At 51.6% G+C, this 26,018-nt stretch overlaps 2 protein-coding genes across 6 annotated transcripts in view; one reads left to right on the top strand and one right to left on the bottom strand.

Moving 5' to 3' along the window:
- Nucleotides 1–26,018, top strand: part of MANBAL (mannosidase beta like) — a 634,273-nt gene that overhangs the window by 147,757 nt on the left and 460,498 nt on the right. The window lies entirely within an intron of this gene.
- The window catches only part of SOGA1 (suppressor of glucose, autophagy associated 1), a 90,040-nt gene that overhangs the window by 47,936 nt on the left and 16,086 nt on the right, over nucleotides 1–26,018 (bottom strand). Inside the window, exons 2-3 of the mRNA XM_050806989.1 lie at nucleotides 17,379–17,603; nucleotides 7,232–7,390 (exon numbers count right to left, since the gene is read on the bottom strand). Coding sequence (XP_050662946.1) covers nucleotides 7,232–7,390; nucleotides 17,379–17,603 — 384 coding nt within the window. The remainder of the gene's footprint in view (nucleotides 1–7,231; nucleotides 7,391–17,378; nucleotides 17,604–26,018) is intronic.

The raw sequence follows: 26,018 nt of genomic DNA, 5'->3' as shown, positions 1-26,018 counted from the left end.
AAAAAGCATATTCACATTTACATTTAAATACACATATATGTATACATAGAAAAACTTATTGGAAGTATATGCACCTCCCCATCCACACAGAAATTCCCTATGGCTTATTTGAATCTTCTAATCTTTTTCTGCTTGCTAAGTATATACTAACTACCTATTGTGGGGAAGGGAAAAGTCATTATAAAAGGTTTTTAAAATATACTTTCCCCAAGAAGTCACCGCACACCTTTCCAGCAGGCAGAGAAAAGGTGTGAATGAGCTGAGTGGCTTGAATCTCACTAGAAAGCAGGGCAGTGGGCAGAGGAGACGAGTTCCACCCTTTTCTGGTGGGACCTGACACTTCCCCCACCTTACCTAAGCCATGTGGGTTCCCACACAGCCCTGCCATTCTGGAGGGAACACAAGGCGGGCTCAGAGTGCACAAAGACCTTCCTCCCCTCTGCAGGGCAGTAGCTGGCCAGGCGGCTGGGGGGCTGCCACCCCTCAAGAAAGCCAGGGCCTGTCAGAGCCCCTTTGTGGAGCCCCCAGGGATGAAGTCAGTCTCTGCCCAAGAGGCAGATGTTCTGGCTCTGGGCCTTGAGAGGGTGGGACAGGGCAGGGTGGTGCCTGGACACCAGCAGGAATGCAGTCGCAAAGCCTGGGGACATGCCCAGCCCTGAGGACAAACTGTGGCCTGGCATGCAACAGGGGCTTCCCCACTCGCCAGCAACTCACAAGGCTGTCTTTGAGCAGCCAGGGTGGTGCCTCCAAGCATCCCTGGTCTATAGGCTTCTAGGAGAAGCCTGAGCTATGTTCTCCCTTGTCTTTCCTTCAGCCCAGGAGAGAGCTCCTGAGCACAGCTCTGGAGGGGCCTCTACACTCAAACACCTTCCTGCGCCACTTCAGCCAAGAAACAAAGGCCAACCTTCCAAGGAACAAAATGAACCTTCTGCCAAAACAGCGAGGCAGATTTTCACCAAATCTGGAGGAGGAGATGTTTGGAAAGGTCTCAATGAAAGCACAGACTGTGCTTCAGGTACAAAATTTACTTTTTTTTTTTTTTTTTTTTTTTTGAGACAGGGTCTCACTCTGTCGCCTAGGCTGGAGTACCACGGCATGATCTCGGCTCACTGCAACCTCTGCCTCACAGGTTCAAGCAATTGTCATGCCTCAGCCTCCTGACCAGCTGAGACTACAGGCGTGCACCACCACATCTGGCTACTTTTTTGTATTTTTTGTAGGAATTGGATGTCACCATGTTGCCCAGGCTGGTCTGCCCTGAACCCAAGTGATCCACCTGCCTCGACCTCCCAAAGCGTTGGGATTACAGATATAAGCCACTGTGCCTGGCCTACTCTAGATTCTAGAAGGAAACCAGGGTTGGGGGTGCACCTCAAAGATTTAGGCTCATTCTTCCTCCAGAATGGCTGATATGGCCACACAGAGAGGCCATGTGACTCTTGGTTAGGGAGAGATCATTTGGGGAAGAAAACAAAGAGTGGTTTAAACATTGGCCCCAAATCAAATGTCACAAGGACAGATGGAGCCAACTGCACGTGAAGATTGGCAACGTAGCTGCTCCTTTCCCGGGCAACTGGCAGCTCTAGACAGAGAGCTCCTTGCCAGAGGCAGCAGAAATGTATTTATTCAACTAAGGCAAATGCTTCTCCAGACCCGCAGCCCTCACGGTGGTTGTGGCAGTAACGAAAATAATAAGTCCTTAGTCTGTGTTAAGCACTTTACTTGCTTGTCTTGTTTAATTTTCACAAACACCTCTGAGAAGTAGGGATAATATTCCAATTTTATAAATAAACAAACTGGGCTGGGTACGATGGCTCATGCCTGTAATCCCAGAACTTTGGAAGCTGAGGTGGGCAGATCACTTGAGTCCAGGAGTTTGAGACCAGCCTGGGCAACATAGCGAGAGACGCTATCTCTTTAAAAATTACAAAATTAGCCAGGTGTGGTGGCGTGCGCCTATAGTCCCAGCAACTTGGGATGGTGAGGCAGGAGGATCTCTTGAGCCCGGAAGTTTGAGGCTGCAACAAGCCATGATCATGCCACTACACTCTAGCCTGAGTGACACAGCAAGACTCTTGTCTCCCCCAATAATAATAATAAAATAAATAAACAAACTAAGCACTAGAGCAGTTATATCATTTCCCCAAAGGTTACAGTCACTTGCGAGTAAGTGCCAAAGCCGGAAAAAACGTAGAACCAGGCTTTGAACTATCAGCCCCTTCCTAGCCCACCAGGTAGGAAATCTGGATGAGAAGGCTGTGCCAGCGAGGGAAGCAGTCACTGGAGTGGGCAGCCTCTTCCAGGATTCTGCAGACACCTGAGGGTCCTAGGAAAGCAAGCGTGGGGCAAGGAGTGTAGGGGCAACACCAGAAAAGTCAGTGTGAGTTTGGGAGATGTGGAGTCCTGGGTTTGAATCCCATCTTTGTCTTTCCCCAGTTGAGTCTACATCCTGCGGTTCTACTCCCTGGATCTACACAAGAGAACACACACAGAATCTCAGAAACGTGCACATGAGTGTTCCCAGCAGCATTATTCATAGTAGCCAAAGCAACCCAGATAAATGGACAAATCTAATGTGGTTATATACCCACACAATGGATGATTACTCAGCCATAAAGAGGAATGAGGTCCTGCTACATTCTTCAACATGGATGGATAAACCTTGAAAACCTGATGCTAAGTAAAAGAAGCCAGTCACCAAAGACTCCATTTGGATGAAGCATCCAGAACAGGCAAATCCAGAGACACAAAGCGGACAAGTGGCTGCTGGGGGCAAGAGGGAAAGGGGGCGTGGGGAGTGACTGTTCACAGGCATGAGGTTACTTTTTGGGGTCATGGAAATGTTCTGGAAGTAGATAATGGTGACACTACACAACATCATGAATATAATAAAAATCACTGAATTATACACTGTTTTGTTGTTTTTATTTTTATTATTATTTTTTCAGACAGGGTCTTGCGCTGTCACCCAGACTGGAGTACACTGGCGTGATCTCGGCTCACTGAAACCTCCGTTTCCCAAGCTCAAGTAATTCTCCCACCTCAGCCTCTTGAGTAGCTGGAACCATAGGCTTGTGCCATCATGCCAGCTAATTTTTAAACTGTTTGTAGAGATGGGGGTCTTACTATATTGCCCAGGCTGGTCTCAAACTCCTGGGCTCAAGCAATCACCCTGCCTCGGCCTCCCAAAGTGCTATGCCTGGTCTGAATTGCACGCTTTTTTTTTTTTTTTGAGACAGAGCCTCACTCTGTTGCCCAGGCTGGAGTGCAATGATGGGATGTCGGCTCACTGCAACTTCCAGCTCCCAGGTTCAAGCAATTCTTCTCCTATCTCAACCTCCCAGGTAGCTGGGATTACAGGCGCCCACCACCACACCCATCTAATTTTTGTATTTTTAGTACAGATGGGGTTTCATCATGTTGGTCAGGCTGGTCTCGAACTCCTGACCTCAGGTGATCTGCCCACCTCGGCCTCCCAAAGTGCTGGGATTACAGTCGTGAGCCACCGCGCCCAGCCTGAACTGAGTACTTTTAAATGGTGAATTGTATGATATGGGAATTAAATCATGATTTTAAAATTGCCAACAAACAGTGGCACCTATAAAATAAGACAACCACACCGTGTCTGTGGGAAGGCGGTTGGAGGGTTAAATGTGCTGGTGTGGTCAAGGCTTGTGTGGTGCCTGGCACAGAGTGAGGGCTCAGACACAGCAGCTATATCATAATAAATCACGTCAACACTCGTATTGGCTTTCTGCCTAAAACACAAGGAGGGGTGTGACACTGGAAGAGGGGTAGCTGGGCAACAGTGCCACCGCAGCCCTCGGCTGGGGCCTGCCACCTCCCTTCTCTCTAGCAGAGAGCTGTCTCCATGGCAACCACATCAGCTCAGGCCAGGGGCTCCTGTTCCCAGCCGGGTGACAGCACCGCCTCGGCAGCCTGTCAGGATGGCAACGGCAGATCGTGATGATGGGACTGAGGCTCTGGCAGAAGAATTGCTCAGGGACCCTCGTCTCCATAGAAACCATGTCAGGAAAGAGAGGGAGGAGGGAGAGGATAAACAGCAAATAATAAACACAGGCTCCCGCCTTCTGCGCACAAGCCTGAGACACCACAGGGCACGTGAGGAGAGCTAGACCAGCCTCACTGACAGCAGCCGCAGAGGGATGTGAACCAGTGTTTCTTGAGCACCTACTCTGTACCAGGCACCACAAAGAGCTCTTTACAAGTCTGACCTCTTTTAAAATTTCACAAATAAATTCCAAATACTTTCTTTTCTTTTTTTGAGATGAAGTCTCGCTCCATCGCCCAGGCTGGAGTGCAGGGGCGCAATCTAGGCTCACTGCAAGCTCCGCCTCCCGGGTTCACACCATTCTCCTGCCTCAGCCTCCTGAGTAGCTGGAACTACAGGCGCGCGCCACCGTGTCTGACTAATTTTTTTGTATTTTTAGTAGAGACGGGGTTTCACCGTGTTAGCCAGGATAGTCTTGATCTCCTGATCTCATGATCCGCCGGCCTCGGCCTCCCAAAGTGCTGGTCTTTTCTGTTCTGTTCTGTTTTCCTCCCTCTCCCTCTCCCTCTCGATGCAGGGTCTCACTCTATAGCCCAGGCCAGAGTCCAGGGGTGCCACCATAGCTCACTGAAGCCTCAACCTCTTGGGCTCAAGCAATCCTCCCACCTCAACCTCCCTAGTAGCTGGGACTACAGGCATGCACCACCATGCCTGGCTAAATTTTGTATTTTTTATAGAGATGGGGTTTTGCCATGTTGCTCAGGTTGGTCTTGAGCTCCTGGTCCCAACCAATCTGCCCACCTCTGCCTCCCAGAAGGCTGGGATTACAGCATGAGCCATCATACCCAGCTTCATTCCTTCGTAAGGTTGAAGAGTTTTCCATTACACATGTACACTACACTATGTTCATCCATTCATCCGCTGATGAACATTTGGGTTGCTCCTATCTTCTGGCTATTGTGAGTTATGCTCCTCTGAACATGGATGTGTAAATATCTCTTTGAGTCTCTGCTTTCATTTCTTTTGGGGATATACCTAGAAGTGAGAATGCTGGATCATATGATTGTTCTGTTTAATTTTTGAGGAACTGCCATACTATCTTATTCTTCTTAATTTCTTCATAGTATTCCATGGTTACATAATCTTATTCATGATCCTAAACAACCTCATAGGCTGCGTACAGTTATCACCCTGTTTTATTTATTTATTTATTTATTTATTTATTTATTTATTTGAGACGGAGTTTCGCTTTTGTCGCCCAGGCTGGAGTGAGTGCAATGGCGTGATCTTGGCTCACTGCAACCACCACCTCCCGGGTTCAAGAGATTCTCCTACCTCAGCCTCCCAAGTACCTGGGATTACAGGTGCCCGCCACCACGCCCAGCTAAATTTTTTTTTTTGGTATTTTTAGTAGACACAGGATTTCGCCATGTTGGCTAGGCTGGTCTCGAACTCCTGACCTCAGGTGATCCACCCGCCTCAGCCTCCTAAAGTGCTGGGATTACAGGCATGAGCCACTGTGCCTGGACCCCTTTTATCTTTTTTTTTTGAGACAGGGTCTCACTCTATCTCCCAGGCTGGAGTGCAGTGGTACAATCTCACCTCACTACAGCCTCCACCTCCTAAGTAGCTGGGACTACAGGCAGGCACCACCAAGCCTGGCTAATTTTTGCATTCTTTATAGAGACAGGGTTTTGCTATGTTGCCCAGGCTGGTCTTGAACTCTTAGGCTCAAGAGATCTGCCTACCTCGGCCTTCCAAAGTGCTGGGATTATAGGTGTGAGCCACCATGCAGGCTTTGCTTGTTTGTTTGCTTATCCTGATGTCACAGATAAAGAAACTGAGACTTAGAGAAGGGAAGTGGCTTCAGGGTTCCAGCCACATCTCTGCTAAGTACAGGCTGGGTGAACTCAGGCAAGTTGTTCCTCCCGGAGCCTCAGTTTCATCACTTGTACTGTGACCTTAAGATGCTTTCAGAAATTGTCTCCCCTTTTCACTATCAAGGGTAGCAGCAGCAAGACGGTGTGAAGAGGGTGCTCTGTGTTATGGGCCAGGCCGTGGGAGCGGGCAGCTGAATGAAGGGAGGGGGCTAGCCACCCCTAGCAGCAAACGCCTCCTCTCCCTGCACACTGAGAGGGCACTGGCACATCACACCAACACGCCCAGTGGGAAGGATGGCTGGAGGAATGTTCTGGCCTCGGGCTGTGGTGTCTCAGTCCAGGGACACTGGCAGGCTCGCCCTCGGGGGAGGAAGGCAGGCAGCGCCTGCAGCGAGGAGTGTGCCCTGGAAGAATGCATGATCCTCATACCTCATCAGCAGGCAGAGAGCTAAGGCCTGGCTCTGCCTCTAGGGCCAGAAGCCACCCCAGACCATTTGGAACACAGACCCCTGGAATGGGGGGATTCCAGCCTTTAAGGGACACCTAGGTTGATGGTTTCTAGTTGGCATTCTGCAGAACCCCCTCAGCCCTGCATGACCTTGAGGTCATCCCTCCCTCTCTCAAGGGCTGTTTGCTCATCCATAAAATGGGCATGATTGCAACCTTGTTAGCATGAAAATGTTTGAGATAAACTGTCAAGCAGGGCGCATACTATATGTTGTGTATACCCAACACACAACAGGAGGAGGAGGTCTGCCGGGGGAGGAACTGGCATGAACAAAGACAGACAGGATTGTGTCTCAGGGTCACATTGAGGAAGCACCAGTACCCCAGCGACACCGGCCTGAGACCCAGCCCCCGCACTGACTTCACGCCAAATGGCAGACCTGGCAGTCTCTTGCAGCCACTCCACATGTGCGTTATTCCTGTTGGTCCTCACAATGACTCAGGGCACCACTGCCCCATTTTACAGGTAAGGAAACTGAGGCACAGAGGGCTGAGCCCCATGCCTGACATTGTTGCATGTTTTCTCAGTGAATCCTCCCACAGCGGCTGTGGTTCTTTGATGAATGACTCCCTCTCGTTACCCTGTGAGCTCCCTGAGGACAGGAACTGGGTGTATTTTGTTCACCATAGTAACCTTAGTGTCCAGCACACAGTTTACACAGTAGGTGCTCAGGAAATGCATGTTGGAGGAATGAATGAATAAACGACCTTGCCAGGGAGGCATAAACTGCCCATTTCCCACAAGTGGGGGCTCGCAGAGACACTGGCTTGTGGGGGCTTGCATGTGCCGGCCTGCCCTAGGCTGGCCCTGCTGGATGCGCGAAGTCCTCACCTCTCTCGGTCGCTCCAGCTCTGTCTGTAGCACCTGCTTAGCCAGCTCAGTCTCGATGAGCCGCTGACGAAGTTCTTCGTTCTCCTCCTCCAGCCGCGCCCGTTTCTTCTCCACCACCTCGAGTTCCTTATGCAGCCGCATGGAGATGTCCTTAGAGACCTGTGCAGGGGTGGGAGAGAGAAGGGTGTGAGGAGGCTGAGGAGAGCCCCCACTGCAAGTCCCATTGACCACCCGACGTTCACAGCAGGGCAACCCCAGAGACAGGCAGGAGCTCAGGCAGGTTCCTATTGCATCACTGCCACACTGCAGATGAGCAAACTGAGGCACAAAGAGACCAAGAAACTCATGAAGGAAGCAGCAGAACCAAAACCCAAACCTAGGTACCACAAGCTCCCGGTGTCTGTATCACAGCACAGCCCCAGAAAGCTGGGAAGACCCTATTCTCAGAAATGCCTTTTCATTTACCTGGGGCCTTTTTTTTTTTTTTTTTTGAGACAGGGTCTCACTATATCTTCCAGATTGGAGTGTAGTGGTGCAATGATGTCTCACTGCAGGCTTGAACTCCAGGGCTCAAGCAATCCTCTCACCTCAGCCTCCGGAATAGCTAGGACTACAGGTATGCATAACCACACCTGGTTAATTTTGCATTTTTTTGTAGAAACAGGGTCTCAGCCGGGCATGGTGGCTCACACCTGTAATCCCAGCACTTTGGGAGGTCGAGGCAGGTGGATCACCTGAGGTCAGGAGTTCGAGGTCAGACTGGCCAACATGGTGAAACCCCATCTCTACGAAAAATACAAAAAATTAGCCGGGCATGGTGGCAGGTGCCTGTAATCCCAGCACTTTGGGAGGCTGAAGCAGGAGAATTGCTTGAACCAGGGAGGCAGAGGCTACAGTGAGCTGAAATCATGCCACTGCACTCCAGCCTGGGCAACAAGAGTAAAACTCTGTCTCTAAATAAATAAATAAAAAGAAACGGGGTCTCACTATGTGGTCCAGGAGAATCTTGAACTTCTGGCCTCAAGGGATTCTCCTGCCTCAGCCTCCTGAGTAGCTGAGATTATAGGCATGAGCCACTGTGCCCGGCTACCTGGGCTCTTCACACTTCCAAAGCCTCTCCCAGCCACCTCTTACCCAGTCCTCACAAAAGCCTGTAGGAGGGCCAGAAGCTTTTCTTAAAGGGAGAAGACTGAGGAGCTGGGTACAGTAGCTCACACCTGTAATCCCAACACTTTGAGGGGCTGGACACGGTAGCTCACACCTGTAATCCCACACTTTGAGAGGCTTGAGGCAGGAGGATCGCTTGAGCCCAGGAATTCGAGATCTGCCTGGGGAACATAGCAAGACTCCATCTCTATAAAGAAACCAAAAAAGTTAGCTTGGCATGGTGGCACACACCTACAGGCCAGGCTACTTAGGAAGCCAAGATGGAAGAATCACTTGGGCCCTGGAGTTCAAGGCTGCAGTGAGCTATGATTGTGCCACTGCATTCTAGCCTGGGCAACAGAGCGAGACCCTATCTCCTAAACACAAAACAAAACAAAACAGAGAGGGGATTAAGCTGCAGTGGAAACCCAGAGCAAGATGGGCCCCAGACCACTGAATCCCATCTCTGCCAGTGACCAGCCTGTAGTCCTGGGCAAGTCAATTTCCCTCTCTGCACCTCAGTCTCCTCAACTATAAAGTGAACACAGTAATAACAGGATCAAACTTACAAGCCTGACAGGATAATTGAACCAGCTATTGCACAAAAGCCTTGGCCTGGGCCCTGCACAGTGAGTTCTTGGTGACTCGTGCCTGCTGCTCCAAGGAGCTGAAGCCCAGAGAAGGGCATGATGGCTGGAGGTCACAGTGTGACCCTGAGACCTGTATCTAGTTGTCTGGGATGTAGAACAGGCCCGATATGACAAAGGGCGGGCAGATGTCCAAGTCATCCCTACAGAAAGACGATAGAGGAGCTGCAATCTCTGATCCTGGTCCAGGACTCTGTAGCAATAGCACCCCATTCCTGGCACACACCCTCTGTTCTGTTCCCTGCTGGCTGGTTGAGGGAAGCCAGGAAAGGAGGCCTGCAGGGATGAGGATGGAAGGCTCTTCTGAGCTGGGAAATTGCAACCAGACTCCATCACTGTGTAGGCTGGGAACTACTGTTTGGTGAAGACTTACTGCATGCCAAACTCACCCATCTTCACCCCAATCCTATCCCCATTTTACAAGGAAACTGGAGCTCAGAGCAGAAGTGACTCGCTCAGTGTCATGCAAAGCCAGTGTGGGCTGAGCTGGGCTGGAAGCCCCAGGGGTTTGGCTGAGGGGCCGGTATAGCCCAGGGTCTCCCACAAGTGCCCAGGTTTCGCTAGCAGGAACTCCATGTGGGGCAGAGAGCCCAGCGCCCCGTGCCTGCTGGTCTCGGAAATGACTGTGGTGCCTCCTCCCTGCCGGAAGGGAAGAGGGCCCTCCCTGGCTCTGTCCTCTGCCTGGGCCCAAGCCCAGCTCGGCACAGACCCCTTGGCAGTGTATGAGGCAGGCCAGGAAAAACAACGACCGAAAGGAAACCAGGCACGGCCTCTCCCTCCCTCCACTGCCACTGCCTCTTTCTGCCCCTGAGGATCTCGTAGGACAGCCAGGAGCGGGACCATGAGGCTCCTCCCACAGCCTCTCTGGGCACCAGACCTTCCTCATCCATAAGTGGGGAGAACAACCCCTCAGTATCAGAACAAGGGTTTTGCAGATGGGAAAACTAGATTCAAGCCCAGTTCTAGCATTTACTGGCTATGTGACCCAGTACAAGTTATTTAAACGTGGTCCCTGGTTTGGGGCTGGTTAGGTCACCCAGTAAGCCCCTGTCCTGATCAACTCTCCATTCACTCACTCACTCCTCACTCACTCATCCTGCTTAAGCACTTGAGGCAGGAGTGGTGGGGTACAGAGATCAAGGCCGCAGACGTACTTGGCCTCATTCACATCTATGTGTCCCAGCAGTGGCACAGCGTCAGGCACACACTAAGTGCCTAATAAATGCTTGTTGGATGAACAAATAAATCCAAGGGTCCAACAAGTGAAAAGGGAGGGGAGATGAACGAGTGAATGACTGAATATACATGGGGAGTGGCACCTGCCATCGCAGGGCTGAAGAGGCTGCCCTCAAATGCCAACTCCACCCACTGTCCGGGAAGGGCTACACTCCTGGCTGGAGGGCTCCGCTCTCAAATGAGCTCCTATCTGGGCCAGCTCCTCTCCACCTGCGGGGATGCTGCATCTCCACCATGTCCTCCACCTGGGGAGGCTACCAGTTCCCATCAAGAAGTCACAATCCATGTGGATTTCTGGATCCTCTGGGGTTCATGAACAACTCTATGAATTTTATCCCCTCCCATCCCCTCCATGATTCCCCAGTTCTCTTCTACCCCATTCTCCGTGGAATCCCTTCCCTATTTACTCTCTTCCCCTGATGGCTGCTATATCAAAAGAAAGCACAGGCCGGGCACGGTGGCTCATGCCTATAATCCCAACACTTTGGGAGGCTGAGACGGGTGGATCACTTGAGGTCACGAGTTCAGGACCAGCCTGGCCAACATGGTAAAATCCTGTCTTTACTGTCTCTACTTAAATACAAAAATTAGCCAGGCGTGGTGGCACATGCCTGTAATCCCAGCTACTCGGAAAGCTGAGGCAGGAAAATTGCTCGAACCCAGGAGACGGAGGTTGCAGTGAGCTGAGATGCCGCCACTGCACTCCAGCCTGGGCAACAGAGCAAGACTTTGTCTCAGAGGAAAAAAAAAAAAAAAAAACACAACTCCAGGCAGCCAGACTAGGAGGCAGGAGCACTGTGGCCTGCCCTCGTCCCTGCTCCTCAGTGAGCCTCAGTGGTCCTGGGCCTCCTCAGCCCTCACAATTGATTTACAGAATCAGCTAGCACATTCCCTGGGAGGGCGGGTCAACACATGCTTTTCATCCCATTGGGAAGCACTTTGATTATTATCCCCATTCTGAGGCTCAGAAAGGAAAGGTCACTTCCCAAGGTCACACAGCTAGGAAGGCTGTAGAACCAAGGTTTGAAATCGAGTGGATCAACTCTAAAGTCTCACTCTCAGCCTGATCCTGCCGTACAGGCCCAATGCGTGAAAACACATTACATTAACATCAACAATAAAAGTATTAATAATAAACCCCAACAGTGGGCTTACTGTGTCAGGCACTTGAAGCGCCCCACGTGTCTGTCTCATTTGATCCTCCCAGCTACCCTCAAGGTAGGGGGGTTGAGATGCTAAGGGAGGCGCGGCAGCTGTGGCTTCCGGAAACCAGGGCAAATCCCCAAAGCACAAACAAATGCACTCAGCCATGAAGTCACTGTTTACAGCACTAGGGCCTGGCTCCTGCCAAGTACAACTAGCAGCCTCCAGTCCCTGCTCCCCAGGCATCAGGCCCCTCGGCTCATAGGCCTCTGTCATCCTGATCCTCAGGGAGAGGGATGGAAGCTCTCACAAAAGAGCAGCCCCTGGCCGGGCATGGTGGCTGATGCCTGTAATTCCAATACTTTGGGAGGTTAAGTTAGGAGGACTGTTTGAGGCCAGGAGTTCAAGACCAGACTGAGCAAAACAGGGAGACTCCCATCTCTATAAGAATTTTTTAAATTAGCAGGGCATGATGGCGTGTGCCTGTAGTATCAGCCACTTGGGAGGCTGAGGCAGGAGGATCCCTTGAGAGTCCAGGAGGTCAAGGCTGCAGTGAGCTGTGATCTGCCACTGCACTGCAGCCTGGGTGACAAAGCGAGACTATGTTTCAAGAAAGAAAGAAAGAAACAAAGAAACAAGGCCGGGGGCGTGGTGGCTCATGCCTGTAATTCTGGCCCTTTGGGAGGCCGAGGCCAGCGGATCACTTGAGGTCAGGAGTTCGAGACCAGACTGGCCAACACGGTGAAACCCCGTCTCTACTAAAAAAATACAAAAATTAGCTGGGTATGGTGGCGTGCCTATAATCACAGCTACTTGGAAGGCTGAGGCAGGAGAATTGCCTGAACCCGGGAGCTGGAAGTTGCAGTGAGTCGAGATCACGCTACTGCACTCCAGCCTGGGTAACAGAGCAAGGCTTCGTCTCAAAAAAACGAAAAAAAGCAAGAGCATGCCCTGGCCAGGCAGCATTCTGGACTCCGTGTGGCTGAATCCTCCTACAAACCCCAGGAGGGTTGGAATGTCACCCCCACTCTACAGATGAGGAAACTGAGGCTCAAAGAAGGGAGGTAACCTGCACAGGTCACCTAGGAATTAAACCCAAAGCCAGAACATTTTCTCCAACAACATCTGTATCTGAGGAAGGGGGTGTGCTCCTGGTGCGTCCTTGGCTTCCTACAGGAGTTGTCTCCTGGTGTGTCCTTGGCTTCCTACAGGAGTCACTTTAGATAAGAATTTAGATCCCAGATTCCCTGGAACTGAACTCCTCGTACCTAGTCTCAGCTCCTGAGAGGTCCTGGGAATCTGCATTGTGAACAAGCTCTCCTGGTGATTTTTATCCATCCAGGGAGGCTGAGATCCTGGCCTACCCTTGCCCCCAGACTACTAGTCTACTACTACTACCAACCAGTCCTACTAGTCTACTACTACTGCTAGTCCTACTGATGTAAGTATACACAGTAAGTATAAGTTCTTCTGAGCAATAAGAAAACCACAACCAGACCAGGCGCGGTGGCTCACACCTGTAATCCCAGCACTTTGGGAGGCCGACATGGGTAGATCACCTGAAGGCAGGAGTTAGAGACCAGCCTGGCCAACATAGGGAAACCTCATCTCTACTAAAAATACAAAAATTAGCTGGACACGGTGGCACATGCCTGTAAACCCAGCTACTTGGGAGGCTAAGGTAGGAGAATTGCTAGAACCCAGGAGGCAGAGGTTGCAGTGAGCCGAGATCACACCACGGCACTCCAACTTGGGTGACAGAGTGAGACCCTGTCTCAAAAAAAAAAAAAAAAGAAAAGAAAAAAGAAAAAGAAAACCATAACCAATACATGTTTATTTCCAGACCTAGTGTTCATTACTCTGTTCACTTGACTTATTTCATCCTCACAAAAACCTCTAGAGGGAGGGACTCATTTTATCTCCATTTTCCACAGGAGGAAACAGGCTCAGAGATGTGAAGGAACCTACCCAAGGCCACACAGCAAACAAGTGGCACAGCGGCTCTCCACCCTGTGACCTCACCCTCCTCATGCTGGGCAAAGGCCCCACCGAGGTTCTGTAGGTCCTGTCAATGGTGAGGACCAGCACAGAGGGAGAGCCTGGGGGTTGAGGGGGGGCACTGAGGCCTGTGGTTTTATTCATGACCCCCCACCCCCATCCCACCAATACCCCTCTGCTCCATAAAACCACTGGAGCTCAAAAGCCCTGAAGATTCAGCTGGTCAAAAGCCACATTTAACAGAAGGGGAAAATGAGGCACCAAGCTGTAGGGGCCAGTCAGGACACGGGCCAAGGAGCGGGCAGAGCAAGTCGGAGGAGTCCCCCAAGCAAGGGGGAAGGCAACATTCCGATAACTTCCCAAAACCCCCAGAACGACCCCAGCACATGGGGCTCAGGGTGGTGACCAGAGGAGTCCATCCAGCTCAGGCCCCAGGCCGGCAGATGAGCTCAGCGCTCCAGCTGCAGGGTGGGGAGGGGAGGGAGGGAAGGGGCAAGAGGGACGCTGATTGGCTAATTCAAATCCCAACAGAAAGGGCCCCTCCTCTCCGCCCGGACTCCGAGAGCCACCCACCCGCTCCCTACACCAGCTCCCCACACCCTCCTCCCCACCGCTGCTCTGGCCCCACCCACGGAGGCACCGCAGCCCCGCAGCTCATTCCAGGTCCCAGCCTCTCCTCCGCCCCTTCCTCATCTTTCTGAAGTCTGACATTTTTTTGTGTCCCTCCCATGAATCCTCCACTATACAGGCCCAAACGCAGATTCCTCTGAGCTTCTCCAGCTATTCCCTCCCCCTCCCCACCTCCTCCCTCCTGCTTTCCCTCACCACCCCCCACCCCTCCCAACCCAGTGATTGGAATCTGAATATGCCCGGGAGCTGCCCTGTCAAGTAGAAGTACGCTTTGAACTTGGAAACTAACTCATTCTTTTTTTTTCTTTTAGAGAGAGACAAGGTTTCTCTCTGTCTCCCAGTCTGGAGTACAGTGGTGCAATCATAGCTCACTGCAACCTTTAACTCCAGGACTCAAGCAATCCTCTGGCCTTGGCCTCGCAAATAGCCGGGACTATAGGCACTTACCACCACACCCTGCTAATTTTTTTTTTTTTTTTTGAGACAGAGTTTTACTCTGTCACCCAGGCTGGATTGCAATAGTGTGATCTCAGCTCACTGCAACTTCGGCCTCCCAGGTTCAAGCGATTCATCTGCCTCAGTCTCCTGAGTAGTGGGGAGTACAGACCTGTACCACCACACCCGGCTCATTTTGTATTTTTAGTAGAGCTGGGGTTTCACCATGTTGGCCAGGCTGGTCTTAAACTCCTGGCTTCAGGTGATCCATCCGCCTTGGCCTGCCAAAGTGCTGGGATTACAGGTGTGAGCCACCACCCCCAGCCTCTGCTAATTTTTTTTATTTTTTGTAGAGACAGGGTCTTGCTATGTTGCCCAGCCTGATTTCCAACTATTGGCCTCTAGCGATCCTCCCACTTCAGCCTCCCAAAGCGCTGGGATTCTGGGATTACAGGCATGAGCCTCCACCTCTGGCGGAGACATATCCATTGGTTGTCTCATGTGTAGAATAGCACTACAATCCCACTGTGCACCAACAAGACCACAGGAGGCGCCAGTGGCTTCCTGGAGCAGGCACTCCTCTTTACTTCCCCTGGCCCTGCTGGCCTCTGAAATCCTGGCTCTCCCTGGTCCCTTAATGAGGGTTTTTCTTTTATATTCCACTGGAAAGGCTCTAGGGCTTGAGTTTGCCAGTGTCTTCCAACAGAAGGGACTTCTCCCCAGGTAAGTGTGTGACCGACTCCCATCCTGCCGCTCCCCTGGGTCCTCACAGGGGCCATCTTCTGCCACCTTCCTCTCTACCCCTTCCTGGCTCAGGCCCACTTCTCCCTTGGACCTTTGCTCAGAAGTCACCCCTGCAGGAAGCCTCCCTAGGACCCCATCCCAGTTCCTCCTGTCACTGGATCACACTGGGCTGAGTTCCGAGGGCAGTGGGCCGGGCCTGGGGGCCCCGGAGTTCTCACCACCAGACCAGAGCTTCCGAAGACAGGCAGGGGGACATCCCACCTGCCAACGTCCCACCCACCCTTCCCCTGCTTCCTGAAGCAGACAGCAGTGAGGCCAAGCTGGAAGCTTGGGAGGCTGATGAGCCTGGGCTCTGCCACCAACACGCTGAGCGCTCCTTGACCTTGGGCAGGTATTGCCTTTCTCTGAACCTCAGATTCCTCATAAGAAAATGGAAATAATAATAATAGCTAACATTTTTGAGTCCTTATGCTGGCATTTTACCCACATTATTTCTTTTTTTTCTTTTTGGGAGACAGAGTCTCACTCTGTCACCTAGGCTGGAGTGCAGTGGTGCGATATCAGCTCACTGAAACCTCCGCCTCACAGGTTCAAGTGATTCTCCTGTCTCAGCCCGAGTAGCTGGGATTACAGGCGGGAACCACCACACTCAGCTAATCTGTGTATTTTTAGTAGAGATGGGGTTTCACCATGTTGACCAGGCTGGTCTCGAACTCCTGATCTCAGGTGATCTGCCCACCTCAGCCTCCCAAACTGCTGGGATTACAGGCATGAGCCACTGTGCCCAGCCCACATTATTTCATTTAATCTTCATAGAACCCTGTAACATAGAGATTGCTGCAAACCCATTTTATGGATGAGGACACTGAAACAGGTGACTTTGCTCAAAATAATAAAGTTCAGATATATTGGAGCCAAGATTTAAACCAGGCTTGACCAACTCTAGGCCTTCACTACTTTCTTTTTTTTTTGTTTTGTTTTGTTTTTTTTGAGACCGAGTCTCACTCTGTCGCCCAGGCTGGAGTGCAGTGACACGATCTTGGCTCAGTGACACGATCTTGGCTCACTGCAAGCTCTGCCTCCCAGGTTCACGCCATTCTCCTGCCTCAGCCTCCTGAGTAGCTGGGACTACATGTGCCTGCCACCATGCCCAGCTAATTTTTTGTATTTTTAGTAGAGACGGGGTTTTGCTGTGTTAGCCAGGATGGTCTTGAGGCCTTCACTACTTTTCATTAACATAATTAAGGAACCTCTGCCTGGCACCATGGCTCATCCTTGTAATCCCAGCACTTTGGGAGGCCAAGGCAGGAGGATCACTTGAGCCCAGGAGTTTGAGACCAGCCTGGGCAACATAATGAGACCCCATCTTTACAACATATAGAAAAATTAGCCAGGTGCGGTGGTGTGTGCCTGTAGTCCCAGCTACTCAGGAGGCTGAGGTGGGGGGATCCCTCGAGCCCAGGAGGTGGAGGCTACAGTGAGCTATGATCACATCACTGCCTGATACCTAGGCAACAGAGCAAGACCTTGTCTCTAAAAAAACAAACAAGGAAAAGAAACCTCCATGGAACTGTGCAGGGACAAATTGGAGCCTAACACCAGGTGTGTGGTTGATAATAAATAGTAGCTTCTCAGCCGGGCGCGGTGGCTCATGCCTGTAATCCCAGCACTTTGGGAGGCCAAGGCGGGTGGATCACCTGAGGTCAGGAGTTGGAGACCAGGCTGGCCAACATGGTGAAACCCTGTCTCTACCTAAAAATACAAAAATTAGCTGGGTGTGGTGGCCGGCGCCTGTAATCCTAGCTACTCGGGAGGCTGAGGCAAGAGAATCGCTTGAACCCGGGAGGCGGAAGTTGCAGTGAGCCAAGATCGCACCATTGCATTCCAGCCAGGGCAACAAGAGAGAAACTCTGTCTCAAAGAAAAAAGAAAAAAAAAAACAGTAGCTGCTGGTAGTAGGAAGGATTCATATTATAATATCATTTTGGGGCACCCTTGATAGAAGCCCTGTGGATTCACCAGGAATTCCTACTTAGATGAGGAAACTGAGGCCCAGAGAGGTAGTAGAACTTGGCCACGGACACACGGAAGTGATATGCAAGGCCAACCTGGGCCTCACTTAGACTTGTGGTCTCATCCAGCAACAAGGGCACCTGGGCCCAGGCTGACCTTGACATCCTGCTCCAGACCACGGATAAGCTCGCCGTCCACCTGGCCAGTCTGGGCGGCACGGAGACTGCGGCGCTCGGCTTTGCGCAGCCGGTATTGCAGGATGCGGCAGGTCTTGCTGGCCTGGTCCAGCTGCTGTCGCAGCTCCTGCAGCTGATACACGTCCTCCTCCATATAGACGTCTCGCATCTCCAGCATCTCGGCCCGCAGCTCCTCAATCTCGTCCTGTGGAGGGAAGGAAGGGTCAGGTTACTGGGCCCACAGTAGCAGCTAGGAGGCCTGAGTGCTGACCACACCCAGTGCTGAACGAAGCACAGTGGGGGACCTGGATGTGGCAGGCTGAATGACAGACCTCCAAAGATGTCCATGTCCACATTCCCAGAATCTGTGAATGTTACCTTACGTGGCAAAAGGGACTTTGCAAATATGAGTAAATTAAGGATCCCAAGACAGGGAAACAGAAGCAGAGGCTGGAGTGAGATGCTTTGATGCTGGAGGAAGGGGCTGTGATGATGGAGGGAGGGGGTGCCTCTAGAAGGCAAGGAAAAGGATTTTGCCCTGGGGTCTTCCCAAAAAATGCAGTCCTGCCCAAACCTTGACACCTCCAGGATCAGAGGATAATAATCCGGTGTTCTTTTTTTTTGAGACAGTCTCACTCTGTTGCCCAGGCTGGAGTGTAATAGCGCGATCTCAGCTCACTGCAACCTCCTCCTCCCTACTTCAAGTAATTCTCCCTGCCTCAGACTCCCAAGTAGTTAGGATTACAAGTGCCCACCACCACACCCAGCTGATTTTTTATATTTTTAGTGGAGATGGGGTTTCGCCATGTTGGCCAGGCTGGTCTTGAACTCCTGACCTCAAGCGATCTGCCTGCCTTGGCCTCCCAAAGTGCTGGGATTCATTACAGGTGTGAGCCACCGCACCCAACCTGGTGGTCTTTTAAGCCACTAAATTTGTAGTGATTTGTTACAGAAGCAACAGGAACACACTGGGGAAGCAGGAGATGCCATTTAAGAAACACGGATGAAGCCGGGCACGGTGGCTCATGCCTGTAATCCCAGCACTTTGGGAGGCCGAGGCAGGCAGATCACAGATCGTGAGGTCAGGAGATCGAGACCATCCTGACTAACACGATGAAACCCCGTCTCTACTAAAAATACAAAAAAATTGCCGGGCCTGGTGGTGGGCGCCTGTAGTCCCAGCTACTCAGGAGGCTAAAGCAGGAGAATGGCATGAATGCAGGAGGCGGAGCTTGCAGTGAGCCGAGATCGCGCCACTGCACCCCAGCCTGGGCGACAGAGCAAGACTCCATCTCAAAAAAAAAAAAGAAATATGGATGAGCATCAACTATGTAAGTACTAGGCCCTGTGCTAAGTGCAGGGGTAGGGAGGGACAGTGGGTCCAACCCCTTCTATATATTCTGTATGGAGCCCCAAGTTTCACCAGGAAGATACACAGTAAACCAGCAAATAATAATAATAACAAAAAACACCTGGCTGGGCTCAGTGGCTCACACCTGTAATCTCAGCACTTTGGGAGGCCAAGGCAGGTGGATCATTTGAGGTCAGGAGTTTGAGACCAGCCTGGCCAACATGGTGAAACCCTGTCTCTACTAAAAACACCAAAAAAAAAAAAAAAAAAAAAAAAGAGCCAAGCATGGTGGTGCGTGCCTGTAATCCTAGTTACTCGGGAGGTTGAGGCATGAGAATCACTTGAACCCAGGAGGCAGAGGTTGCAGTGAGCTGAGATTATACCATTGCACTCCAGCCTGGGAGACAGAGTGAGACCCTATCTCCAAGAAAGAAATAAAAAAAAAACCTCAGATGCTGTTAAGTGCTATAAAGACAAAACCAAAACGAAACCAAACAACGTGAGTTATATGACAGAGTGATGTGGAGGGTGCTATGTTAGGGGACATGATCAGGGAGGCCATCTCTACAAAAGAGACATTTGAGCTGAGACAAGAAGGAAGAGCCAGAAAAGCTAGGGGGAGAGGTTATTCCAGGCAGAGGGAACAGTGCGTGCCAAGGCTCAGAGGCAGGAAAGATACAGCAAGGTACAGCAAGGCGTGTGTGTGTCAAGGTACAGCAAGGAGGGCAGGGCAGCTACTGGGTTAATTTCAGGCTGAGGAAACTGACAGGAGTCAACCACCTGGGGCTTTGAAGGGCAAAATAGAATCTGGGTTTGGGGTTTGCTTGTTTTGAGAGGGGGTCTCACTCTGTCACCCAGGCTGGAGTGCAGTGACAAAATCTCAGCTCACTGCAACCTCTGCCTCCCAGGCTCAAGCCACCCTCCCACCTTAGTCGCTCAAGCCACCCTCCCACCTTAGTCTCCCAAGTAGTTGGGACCAAAGGCACACAACCCCGCATCCCGCTAGTGTGTGTGTGTGTGTGTGTGTGTGTGTGTGTGTGTGTGTGTGTGTGTAGAGACAGGGTTTTGCCGTGTGTGTGTGTGTGTGTGTGTGTGTGTGTGTGTGTGTGTGTGTGTGTGTAGAGACAGGGTTTTGCCATGTTGCCCAGGCTGGTCATGAATTCCTGAGCTCAAGCAATCTGCCCAGCTGGGATTACAGGCAACAAGCCCCGCACCCGCTGCCTGGTGTGGTGTGTGTTTGCATTTTGTGTGTGTGTGTGTGTGTGTGTGTAGCAGAGAGGACAGGGTTTTGCCATGTTGCCCAGGCAAGTAGCTGGGATGACCTCATTTTAAGCAGAGAGGGTAACAGTATGACCTCACTTCCTCAAGGCAGCTTCTGCTACCGCTGTCATCAGCTTCCAGCTGTTCCTCACTTCTCCTTTATAATCATTATTAGCAAATCTGCAATTCTATGTTTAATAGTTTGTCTTCCAGCCAAACCATGAGTGCCTGGAGGCCATCCCATTTGGTCTAGCAGGCAGTAGGCTCCCAACAAATATTAACTGAATGGGTGCATGCATGTTTAGTTAGGTCAAAAACAACAAAAAGACATACCAATGTCTTTATCATTAGATACTAAGTGTAAAGGGGGAGGGAAGTAGAATTACGCAGAAGAAATGCATAATTATTATGTCTCATACAAATGTGCAAACCCAGTCACAAATGGGAATAATACTTACACTTAGTGTGACCAAATGATTTAAATAAGATTGTATACTAAGAAGGGAAACTGGCCAGGTGCAGTGGCTCATGCCTCTAATCCCGGCACTTTGGGAGGCCAAGGCAGTCAGATCGCCTGAGGCCAGAAATTCAAGACCAGCCTGGCCAACATGGTGAAACCCTGTCTCTACTAAAAATACAAAAATTAGCCGGGCGTGGTGGTGGGCGCCTGTAGTCCCAGCTACTCGGGAGGCTGAGGCAGGAGAATCGTTGGAACCTGGGAGGCAGAGGTGGCAGTGAGTCAAGATCATACCACTGCACTCCAGCCTGGGCAGCAGAGCCAGACTCTGTCTCAAAAAATAAAAAAAGAGAAACAGAGTCACCAGGGATGAATGAACTGCTAAAGGCATCCCTGAGGAGCCAGGGGGAAGCACCGAGGATGGCGGTGATGGAAGCAGGGGTTGGGGGGTCCAAGGGGCAAAAAGGCCTCTGCGGGTCCTGGAGAGGGCAGATCTGGAGAGCCGGATTCCTCAGCCCTCCCTACCTGCCTTTCCCCAAAGGAAACGGAAAGGAAGGGACTGGGAAGTGGGGTCTCGTATTCCTCCCTCCTCATGCTGCCACTGGGAGGAGGAAGCGTCCACTCTGCTCCCATCGGAGGGACACCTCTGGCTTCTGTCCGAGCACCCCTCACTATACCCCCGCTGGGGCTGGGAGGAAGGGGGGAACTGACCTTGCGCCTGGGAAAGGAACAAACATGGAAGTCTCTCTCTTCACTCCTGCCTGCCCAGAGGGCAAGGACAGCTCTGCTCTTCCAATGGTCAGCCTGGTAAGATGGCTCCCGGTGAGGAAGCGGGTATGGCTGGGGTTGCCTCCGCCCCCTGAGGCTGGATGGATTTAATTCAGGGTCGGGGTTAGGGAGCCCTACCCTCCAGGCTAGTTCTCAGAAGCTTGGGAGGTTTTCCTGCCCATCGGTTTGACTCCTGGGGCTGCAGAGGAACAGTCACTCGGCCAGGCCCCCCCAACCCCCATCCTCACAGACACACAGACTCACCACCCCACCAGCACACCATGTGGACAGAACAAGTGGAAAGGAGGAAGTGGAACAGTAAATGATCACACCAGTTAAAAAATGAGGAAGTGAAGGATCCACGCGCTGTTTCAGGCAGCTGATGAAGGAAGCATGAAGGAAAGAGAACTCAGGAAGTGCAAGCCAGTCGGCTAAATCCAGACTAGGCCAGCCTCCAGATGGATCTGTGTTCAAATCCTAGCCATGCCGATCATCAGCACCCCACTTATTCTCTCTAGAAAGTTAAAATGACAGGATATGGTGATGGAAAGAATAGGAGGGTCTAAGTGGACCTCAAGCTCAGGCTGAACCAAGGGGAAATGCACACAACCCTATGATGCTGGGCTACATTAACAGATGCACGACATTCAGATCATGGGAGGTGACGTCTCTCACATAAGATGACACCCACAGCGCTAGAGTCATTTTTGGAATCACTTTTTTACCTTTTAAATAACTGATTTTCTTATTTATAAAACAGGGCAGGCCGGAGGCGATGGCTCACGCCTGTAATCCCAACACTTTGGGATGCCAAGACCGGCAGATCATGAGGTCAGAAGTTTGAGACCAGCCTGGCCAACATGGTGAAACCCCATCTCTACTAAAAATACAAAAATTATCCGGTTGTGGTGGTGCACGCCTGTAATCCTAGCTACTCAGGAGGCTGAGGCAGGAGAACTGCTTGAACCCGGGAGGTGGAGGTTGCAGTGAGCCGAGATCATGCAACTGTACTCCAGCCTGAGCAACAGAGCGAGACTCTGTCTTGGAAAAAAAGCAAAGTAAAATAAAATAAAATAAAGCATTGGCAGGGCACAATGGCTCACCCCTGTAACCCCAGCACTCTGAGAAGCTGAGGCAGGAGGATCACTTGAGCCCAGGAGTTCAAGATCAGCCTGGGTAACATAGTGAGACCTCATCTCTACAAAAAATAACAACAACAACAACAATAGTAATATATTACATCCAAACAGGCCGTGACTTTAAAAATGGCTATCATTGGCCAGGTGCAGTGGCTCATGCCTGTAATCCCAGCACTTTGGGAGGCTGAGGCGAATGGATTACCTGGCCTGGAAGTACACCTGTGGCCCCAGCTACTTGGGAGGCTGGGGTGGGAGGATTGTTTGAGCCCAGGAGGTTGGGGTTACGCTGAACTATGATTGTACCACTGCACTCCAGCCTGGGCAACAGAGCAAGAACCTGTCTCTAAAAAAACAAAAAAAGTAAAACATGATCATAGAGACAGTTGTGAAAATAGAGAAAACAGGCCAAGTGCAGTGGCTCACACCTGTAATCCCAGCACTTTGGGGAGGCCAAGGCGGGTGGACCATTTGAGGTCAGGAGTTTGAGACCAGCCTGGGCACCTTGGTGAAACCCTGTCTCTACTAAAAATACAAAATTAGCCAGGCGTGGTGGCAGGTGCCTGTAATCCCAGCTACTGAGGCAGGAGAATTGCTTGAACCCAGGACACGGAGGTTGCAGTGAGCTGAGATCATACCACTGTACTCCACTCTAGGCGACAGAGCGAGATTCTGTCTCAGAAAAAAAAAAGAAAAAGAAAAGAGAAAGAAAATATAATCCGTGCATAATTCCAATACCTGAATCACAGTGGCTCTCAAAGTACAGTTCCTGGACCAGTAGCATCAGCATCACTGGTGAATTTGTGAGAAATTCTAATGTCCCAACCCAGACTTGCTGAATCAGAAACTCCTAGGGTGAGCCCCCCAAGGGATTCTGATGAAGGGCATTTCCTTCTAGCCTTTTTCCCCCCCTGCTAAAAGGGCAAGAGTCAGATCTCTGAGGACAAGTCCCCAAGCCAGGGCCTGACACAGAGCAGGATCTCAGTAAGCATCCTTTGAATAAGTGAATGAATGAATGATAGTTCTCACATGAGCAGCTGTCTCCCCAGGGCCTGCCCTTCACCACAGTCAATTTGTGACAGCGCAAGATGTTGCATTCACACCAGTTCCATCTCTCCAGGGGGGCCTAGGCCTCTCGGGGGGGCTAGTCCCAGCTGCAGGCAGAATGCCCGTCAGCCCCTGCTGGCACGGCCCCACGTGAGAGGGTGAGCTGACAAAGACAGGCTTGTGGCCCCAGGCTGGGTCTGCAGGGACGTGGGCGGGAGAGGCTGGCGAATGCAGGACTTAGGCAGGGGCGCTGAGCTTTCAGGGCCCCAGGTGGGGCTAGGAGAGAGGCTGCTGGAGCTTGGGGAGGGGACCCAGAGGGTGGGCCCTTGTTCTGCTCAAGAGGTTCACAGTCCTCAGGGAGCATAAGAATGCTCTGGGGCTCTGCGGTCACGCAGTCTGGGCCCCCATCCCAGGAGAGCTCTCCAGTGACAGATCCAACTGAAGGAGCTGGGGGTGAGAGGCCCTGGGAGGTGGGGGTGAGGAGCACAGGCTTCCCAGCTCCTTCACAGACAGCTCAGTGGTTCTGAAGAGCCTCTCCCAGCTCCCAGACCCCCTAACTGTGTGGAAATGGGGAGGGAGAGGCCCAGCTCCACTGGACTCAGTAGGCCTTGTGGCTATAGAACAAGGTTGTAGACATGGTGAAACCTTGTCTCTACTAAAAATACAAAATTTAGCCAGGTGGGGTGGCTCACGCCTGTAATCCCAGCTGTTTGGGAGGCTGAGGCAAGAGAATTGCTTGAACCTGGGAGGCAGAGGTTGCAGTGAGCCGAGATCACGCCATTGCACTCCAGCCTGGGCAACAGAGCGAGACTGTCTCAAAAAAAAAATCCCCTCAACACCACCCGGGAAACCCCAAGCCTCATCCTCTGCCAGACAACAAAAGGACACAGTGCCTGGCAGTGCCCACCTCAGAGCCCTGGGACCCCTGACCCTCAGCCCCACCACGCCTGGCCACCTCCTTCAAGTTGACCTCTTCACCTTAAAGGCTACTCTTGAAGCTAACCCAGACTTTTTAGCTGGAATGGAAACGGGGAATAGGAGCATGGAGGAGGATGGGAGACCAGGGCACCCACACTGCTGCCAGGATAGGCAGTGCTTCCCTTTCTAGAGAATGCTTTTTTGCTCTGATTACACAGTTAATAGCTGTTTTTGGAGAAATCTGAAGAAGGTAGACGGCTTTCTATCTCTTCTACCAGTTCTCACCAGCTTCTGCTTCAGGTCCAAGTCCCCTTACTGGGCCCTGAGCCAGCCCCTGGTCTCCTCCCTACTCCTGCCTTACCCCTGCCCTCCAGCATCCAAATAGGCTGTGACTTTAAAAATGGCTACCATTGGCCGGGCGCGGTGGCTCAAGCCTGTAATCCCAGCACTTTGGGAGGCCGAGACGGGCGGATCACGAGGTCAGGAGATCGAGACCATCCTGGGTAACACAGTGAAACCCCGTCTCTACTAAAAATACAAAAACTAGCCGGGCGAGGTGGCAGGCGCCTGTAGTCCCAGCTACTCGGGAGGCTGAGGCAGGAGAATGGCGGGAACCCGGGAGGCAGAGCTTGCAGTGAGCTGAGATCCGGCCACTGCACTCCAGCCTGGGTGACAGAGCAAGACTCCGTCTCAAAAAAAAAAAAAAAAAAAAAAAAAATGGCTACCACTGGCCGGGCACGGCAGCTCATGCCTGTAATCCCAGCAATTTGGAAGGCCGAGGTGGATGGATTACCTGAGTTCAGGAGTTCGAGACTAGCCTGACCAACATGGTGAAACCCCATCTCTACAAAAAAACACAAAAAAATTAGCCAGGTGTGGTGGCGGGTGCCTGTAATCCCAGCTACTCGGGAGACTGAGGCAGGAGAATCGCTTGAACCCCAGAGGCAGAGGTTGCAGTGAGCTGAGATCGCACCACTACACTTGAGCCTGGGCGACAGAGACAGACTGTTTCAACAAACGAAACATGGCTACCACCTATTAGGAGGCTCACTAATTACCAGGCCCCAGCACAGGCAGTACGTGCATTATCGGTTGACAGTTTAATCCTCTTACCAACCCTGTGAGGTAGGTGCTGAAAATGTTCCTATTTTGCAGATGAGAAGACGAGGCTCAGAAGCTTCGCAGAGCTGCTTGAGCAAGGGACCTGCGGTGCTGGATTCCATACCAGCCACGTGGCCCTGGGTCAGTGCGTCATAACTGTGCTCTTCCAGACTGTTCAGCTATTCCCTCTGATAGAACGGCCTTTGCCAGGCTGACTCCCGACTATCTCATCCTTCCAGAACATTTCCTCCCCGCAATCTGATTCAAACCCTACACTCTGAAATCTATGGTCCGTTGTGCTGGTAGTTTTAGGTTGTATTTGTCTGTTTTCATGTCAGTCTTCCCCAAGAGCTAGGGAGAAGGGCTGGGGCTGGTTTGTGTCTAGTCCCCAGCATCACCCAGGGCAGGCCGTGGTACAGAGCAGGTACCATCACTGTCTATGGGTAGATGTAGGAATTAAAGAATGAGTATGGGGCCAGGCGTGGTGGCTCACGCGTGTAATTGCAACACTTTGGGGGGCCAAAGAGGGAGGATCCCTTGAGCTCAGGAGTTCAAGACCAGCCTGGACAACATCGCGAGACC

The sequence above is a fragment of the Macaca thibetana genome, chromosome 10, assembly GCF_024542745.1.
Source record: "Macaca thibetana thibetana isolate TM-01 chromosome 10, ASM2454274v1, whole genome shotgun sequence".
NCBI lineage: Eukaryota > Metazoa > Chordata > Mammalia > Primates > Cercopithecidae > Macaca > Macaca thibetana.
The sequence above is the reverse complement of the archived record's forward strand: the minus strand, read 5'-3'. Positions and strand labels throughout refer to the sequence as shown.